At 32.2% G+C, this 7061-nt stretch overlaps 1 protein-coding gene across 1 annotated transcript in view; it reads left to right on the forward strand.

The window, feature by feature from the left end:
- Nucleotides 2242-7061, forward strand: part of LOC107636666 (putative respiratory burst oxidase homolog protein H) — a 5608-nt gene continuing 788 nt past the window's right edge. The window contains exons 1-13 of the mRNA XM_016340160.2: nucleotides 2242-2783; nucleotides 2862-3027; nucleotides 3265-3313; nucleotides 3414-3527; nucleotides 3625-4437; nucleotides 4677-4772; nucleotides 4856-4971; nucleotides 5054-5156; nucleotides 5315-5406; nucleotides 5709-5868; nucleotides 5993-6133; nucleotides 6524-6652; nucleotides 6839-6917. Of these exons, the coding sequence (XP_016195646.1) occupies nucleotides 2375-2783; nucleotides 2862-3027; nucleotides 3265-3313; nucleotides 3414-3527; nucleotides 3625-4437; nucleotides 4677-4772; nucleotides 4856-4971; nucleotides 5054-5156; nucleotides 5315-5406; nucleotides 5709-5868; nucleotides 5993-6133; nucleotides 6524-6652; nucleotides 6839-6917 (2467 nt within the window). The 5' untranslated portion in view covers nucleotides 2242-2374. The remainder of the gene's footprint in view (nucleotides 2784-2861; nucleotides 3028-3264; nucleotides 3314-3413; nucleotides 3528-3624; nucleotides 4438-4676; nucleotides 4773-4855; nucleotides 4972-5053; nucleotides 5157-5314; nucleotides 5407-5708; nucleotides 5869-5992; nucleotides 6134-6523; nucleotides 6653-6838; nucleotides 6918-7061) is intronic.

Below are 7061 nucleotides of genomic sequence, written 5' to 3' on the forward strand. Positions count from 1 at the left end.
ACTATATCCCGAGAGTGTGGCAGGCACTATATCTCAGCAGTGTGGTGGACACTATATCCTGAGAGTGTGGCAGACACTATATTCTTGAATACACACGAGAGACGATATCCGAGTTAGCTACCGGATGTGTCGGGTTCTGGCAAGATAACCGACGCGTGAGCTCACGGCCAATAGGACAGAGCATGCATCATACTGTATTTGTTTGCTATTGTTTGGGTGTGCTTAAGTGTTTTGGTTGCCTATCTGATGAATCCTATTTAACTGTTAATTGTGATATTTGCTGTAACTGTTCTCTGATTGTGTTTGCCTTGTATTCTTTAAGCCTGTGATTGATTTTATTTTGAGACCGAGTGAGATCTGTTTATATGTTGGGCTGGAGGTTGAGATTCGTTTATATGTTGGGCCAGAGGCCGATATTTGTTTTTATGTTGAATTGGAGTCCGAGATCTGATTATATGTTGGGGTAGAGGCCGATATTTGATTATATGTTGGGTTGAAGGCTGAGATTTGATTATAGTTGGACCGAAGCCCACGATTGGTAAGTTTGGTTGGCTTGATCCTGTGATACGTATTGGAATGTTATATAAAGCTAATTGATTTGGAATTCTTATAAATATGACGTGGATGTTAATTAATAATAAGTCAATGTCATGTTTTTAAAAAGATTTATAAGATGAATGGAGATCACTTTTTTTTTTGAAAACCTATTCTTTTATTTATATGTATCCTCTTATAACAATTCTTAAACCCTCTACTGAAAATATGCGAGGACGATGTTCTCACTCCTTACAGTTTTACTTTTTCAGTGACATGTTTAGGAAATTTTGGCGCGATGCTATGATCGATCTACAAAGCTTATTATATATGATTGTACTTTCTGAATTTGGTTTAGTTATTAGATTTTTTTCTCGATAATTATTTTTTTTATTTCTAGAGAGGTAGGACTTACGTTCTAAGGAGTGGAAAAAATTGTGAATTGTAATTCGAAATAAATGATCTCAAATTGTATATATAAATATATACAATTAGTAAATCGAATCTACTTCATTCAATTTATCTAAGACTTCGTGTTTTATAAATCAAAATTACGCAATTCGATTTATCATGATATAAATCGAAACAATTTGATTCGATTTACTATGGGCCTTAAATCGAAACTCATTAATTCGATTTACTACTCAAATGGCTTTTCATAGTAAATCAAAGCTACATAGTTTGATTCACTATTGTATTTATTAATTTGAATTCAATTGATTTGATTTATATTGAGAGAGTGTAAATCAAATCTAATTAATTCGATTTATATAACTATACAAATGAGACATGCATGTAATCTGTTTACATTTAAGATGTTTATGTAATATTGATTTTCATTTTATTTGTTTAAGTGAATTATCCTATAAGTTATTACATTCCTCTAAAAAAAATATTCATAAATTTATAATAATGAAACATCAAACAGTAATACAAACTTTAAAAAAATTTAAATAAAATATTCAAACATAAAATTATTTTAATCTTTTTATAATATCTTTAAAAAAATAACTAAAAAGAATTTCTTAGAATTTCAACCAACCAATCCCTTAATTTAGTTACAATAGAATATTTTTCCATTGCTTTAGGAGTAAATGCATAAGATAATATCGCTATCAAATCTTGTTAATTCGTTATTTTCTTGTCGTGCGCACAACTAACGATGAAACATGAGATTCCAAGGAAAACAAAAGTTGTTGCTAGTGAAGGAATACGACAAGAAACAATACAATATGCCAATATGGTGCCTAGAAATAGTTATCCTTTCAATGCTTATTCATTATTGCAAACAGCAACACATTTAAACTGAGAATAAACACAGTAGGGTCCTTTTTATTTAGAGTAAATACTCCTTTTATTGCAAAAAAATTATAATTTTGACAAAATAAATCTTGATATTTATTATATTTTTTATAAAATAAACTTTTAAATATTTGTTCTTTTTAATAAAATAGTCTAATTTTTTAAAATAATAGATTAATAATTAGGCCATTTTATCAAACCAAGTCAATATTTGAGATACCATTTTATCAAAAACAAATATGGAGATCCATTTTATCAAAACAAAATCTTTTTATTTATTAGTTGGTTTGATATGCTTCGTTGGTTCGTTAATGACATATAGTTAGTTGTTAAACCTGTTTGCCATAATTAGCAACATATAATGATATAATAATATCCTTTTTGTTTTTCAACGATTTCATATTTTCATCTTTCTCTATAAGACTATAATACCCTTCTCCCTCATGATTTCCAATTAGCATCTATGTCGCCCTTAACTCTTTCGCGCATTCCGTGATTCTACAACTTTAATAATTTCGGTTTAAAATTTGTAATACTAATGTCACTACCAGAAGGAGGGAAAGATGAATCAAAATGGATTCTTGAGAGCATTGAGGTTGTTGATCCAATGGCGGATGTGCCATTAGAAGATCACGATGATAATAAAAAAAGTAACGTAAATGGAAGCCCAGAAAGCATGGTGGTGAAGTTTCCCAATGAGGCTTCATTGAGCAATAATGGTGACAATATAAGGCATAGGAATAATAATAATAATAATAATGGTGGTGGTGGGAGTGTCAAGATGGAGAGGGTTCAATCAGGTGCAGCTAGAGGGCTTAAGGGTTTACGGTTCCTTGATAGATCAGTAACAGGAAAGGAAAATGATGCATGGAAGTCTATTGGGAAGCGCTTTAATCAGAATGCTGTTGATGGGAAGATCTCTAAAGACAAATTCGGAACATGCATTGGTAATGTTAATATTAATTACTGTCTATGATCTTCTTCTTCCTCTTCACATATGTTAATACCAAATTTGCGTTGCATAGGTATGGGGGCAGAATCAAAGGAGTTTGCAGGGGAGTTGTACGAGGCACTGGCGCGGCGAAGGAACATTTGTGCAGAAAATGGTGTTACTCTGGATGAACTCAGAGTATTCTGGGAGGACATGACTAATAAAGATCTTGAAGCAAGACTTCAAGTGTTCTTTGACATGTAAGTTTAATTTCACTCATCTATCTCTCTATCTATCAATTTAGGCATGTTACACTCCTAAGGTTTTGTTTGATTTATTTTTTAGTTGATAAACCATAGCTTCCACAAAATTGGAAAGCAGCTTTTTTTTTCTTTTCAAGTTGAAATGTAACTTAATTTGATTTTGTCAAAAAGTTATGTTAAAAAATGAGACATTTATGGAATGACATGAAAGAAATTATTGTTACTTTTTTTTAGGTGTGACAAGAATGGGGATGGTAGGCTATCAGAAGAAGAGGTTAGAGAGGTGAGCACCAATAAGAGCAACTGAATTCTTGTTTTTCTTCTTTCTTATTCTTCCATTGTGTTAAACCGAATAATTCGAAGTACTATTTTCTGTGTAAAAGGTTATATTATTGAGCGCGGCCGCAAATAAACTAGGAAATCTCAAACAACATGCTTCTACTTATGCAGCTTTGATCATGGAAGAGCTTGACCCTGATCAAAACGGATATATAGAGGTTAGAAAAAAATAACAATAATTTTGAAAAATTTATGATTACAATTTTAGATAAAGAATAATACTTAGCATCCTCCTAAGTTTCTTTGTTTGAACAGATGTGGCAGCTAGAAACTCTGCTAAGAGAAATGGCCAGTGCTGAAGAAGGCACAAGTGTGAAATGTAATACTAAAAATCAAGAATTGACTAAAGCTATGATTCCAAGCATGTATAGAACTCCTCTTAGAAAGTTCTTCAATAAAACAAGAGAATTCGTACTAGACAAATGGAAAAAGATATGGGTTATCTCACTTTGGATAGCAATAAACATTGCTCTTTACAGTTGGAAGTTTATGCAGTACAGAGACACAAGAGAATTCAAAATCATGGGATACTGTCTCTGCTCTGCAAAGGGTGCTGCTGAGACTCTGAAGTTCAACATGGCTCTCATTGTTCTTACAATGTGCAGAAACACTCTTACTAGGCTAAGAGGAACATTTCTTAACCGAATCATCCCTTTTGATGATAACATAAACTTCCATAAGATGATCGCTGTCGGGGTAGTCATTGGGACTGTGGTTCATGTAGGGATGCATGTCACTTGTGATTTTCCAAGAATACAATCTTGTCCGAAAAGGAAGTTTATGTCGATTCTTGGGCCTAATTTCAACTATAAGCAGCCTACCTACCTAGAAATTGTTCTTAGTATTCCTGGCACAACAGGAATTGCTATGGTTTTGATCATGGCATTTGTTTTCACTCTAGCAACACATTATTTCAGAAGAAGTATTGTGAAGTTACCTTCTCCTCTGCATCGTTTGGCCGGTTTCAACGCATTCTGGTACGCGCATCATTTGCTTATCGGTGTTTATGTGCTTCTGCTCATACATGGTTACTATCTTTTCCTCACCAAAGATTGGCGCAAGAAAACTGTATGTCTGGCTCCAACATTCTTACATTCAATATTTTTATTATATGTTCAATTTTCCTAAAACTTTCTCTAAATGTAAACTTGCAATTTGTCATGAGTTTGTATTTAATTTATTGCCTAATGCTTGAAACATATCTCATTCAGATTATTCTCCTCTGTAACATGGCATTTTGATGGTTCAAAATTTGGAAAAAAAATTATCAAATCAATTGAAACTGACCTACCTTTTTATCATTGCAGACTTGGATGTACCTTGTTGTTCCCCTAATTCTCTATTCTACTGAGAGACTGCATCCATTTGTTAACCGTGAAGATCATCGCGTTAGCGTGATTAAGGTCTATGTTAGCAACTTTTTCTCTCTAGTTTTCCATCGTGAAGCAAGACACTAACATTATTAATAGTTGGGAATAATTTTCAGGCAATATTATACACAGGAAATGTTCTAGCACTGTACATGACTAAACCTGCAGGATTCAAGTATAAAAGTGGAATGTACCTTTTTATCAAATGCAAAGATATATCCAAGTTTGAATGGTAATTACTATCAGAATAGTTGCTTTCGGTTAAAATATCACTTGAATTAGAAAAAAAATGAGCATTCTTTTCTTTGTTACAGGCATCCTTTCTCCATCACCTCTGCGCCCGGAGATGATTACCTGAGTGTCCATATTAGAACCCTCGGAGACTGGACGACCGAGCTTAGAAAACGATTCGAGCAGGTAAATTCATTTAATTGAAGATCAACAGAAATGAATTCAATTTTGATAAACTGTTAGTGTAAGAATATCTTATACATGCATTCAATCGTTAAAACTAGTCTCCAGTGGAATGTAAAACTTTGTTGAGCATGTAGTTTGATCCAGTTTTTGGAATACAGGTTTGTGGACCTCAGAATGTAGAAACAAGACCAGGAGCACTTCAGAGAATGCAAACAAGGGTAACTTCAGGCAAAGACCCTTCACAAGCAGGGTGAATAATACAAAACTCTATCTAGCACCTTAAGGTGCCTTTGGTTTGCATTTTTATTTTTTATTTTATTTCCAATGTTTTCTGTTTTTTGAATTTTTGTGAAAAAAAAAAAATAATGAAATCCTATTTTCTATTTTTACTTTCTCTTTTTACGTTTTTCTTCTCAAAATCCAGAGAACAAAAAATATTAAAAATAAAAACAGAAAATAAAAATACAAACCAAATGGACTCTAACATTTTCAACAATGAAATATAATATTCTCATTTGTTTTTCCTTTTTTTCTTTCTGTTTCTTGAAATAGTTATCCAAAGATACTCATTAAAGGACCATATGGAGCCCCAGCACAAAACTATAAGAACTATGATGTTCTCTTGCTAATAGGTCTTGGAATTGGTGCCACACCAATGATCAGTATTCTCAAAGATATCTTGAGCCACATGAAGGGAGAAAACCTTGAACAGGTAATATAAGTCACACAAGTTACAAATTGAAAATTAAAATACAAACCTAACAGGTCCTTACTTTTCTTTGTTTGGGAAAATAACTATATCTTAACGGTGACCATTATTGGTGTTTATACCGTAGGGAAGCACCCATGGTAATAATCCCGTAGAGGAAGGAAAGAAATGTCCTAATAGAGCATATTTCTATTGGGTAACAAGAGAGCAAGCTTCATTTGAATGGTTTAAAGGTGTCATGGATGATGTTGCAGAATATGATCAAGATGTGAGATTCACAACTAAACTTTTTATTTAGTTATTTTTCTTTATCTAGAAAATTTTGTTATGTTTATCTTTCCCATATTATTGTTGCTTCTCTATGCACTCAGAACTGCACAGAGAAATATTAGGAGCCGATATTTTTTATCAATATTAGTTAATATTTCAATTAATACTTTATTTTTATACTATAAGAATTTAAAATTTGGTATTTAGAATTTAAAATTTAGTTTTTAGTATTTAGAGTTGGCAAAATATTGCTAATGTAACATTCCTCCCGTTTACACATATTTAAAACTAACTTAGCACATTATTCTAAGTAAAATGAATTCGTTTAACCTTTTTCTTATACATAATTTCATACATAGTAAACTATTCTCATGTCTAAATGATTCAGGGTATTATCGAAATGCACAACTACTTAACTAGTGTCTATGCCGAAGGTGATGCTAGATCTGCACTTATTGGCATGATTCAGAAGCTACAACATGCTAAAAATGGACTTGACGTGGTTTCAGAAAGCCGGGTAAAATTGGTTTAGCATACATTTAAGGGATGCATAATTCGCAAAATATTTTTAATTTCTGAAAATGGTATTTTGAGATAAATTCGTAAATATATTTTGTGAACTGCACACTTTTCATAAACCTTTTTTCGCATTATTATGCTTTACATTCGACTAATAAATTTATCATGTTACTATATATGTCAGATACGGACTCATTTTGCAAGACCCAACTGGAAAAAAGTCTTTACCGATTTAACGAGTCAACATGAAAATAGTAGAATAGGTACGAAAGTTACTCAGGATTTGGAAAGCAGGTGTTTCAGTTATTTTAACCGTTGATTTAAATTAATATATATTATATATATTTTTTATAATTCAGATCAACGATTAAAACAACTAGAACACCGGTGTTCTCAGTACACTTGAA

Source organism: Arachis ipaensis, chromosome B04, assembly GCF_000816755.2.
Source record: "Arachis ipaensis cultivar K30076 chromosome B04, Araip1.1, whole genome shotgun sequence".
Taxonomy (NCBI): domain Eukaryota; kingdom Viridiplantae; phylum Streptophyta; class Magnoliopsida; order Fabales; family Fabaceae; genus Arachis; species Arachis ipaensis.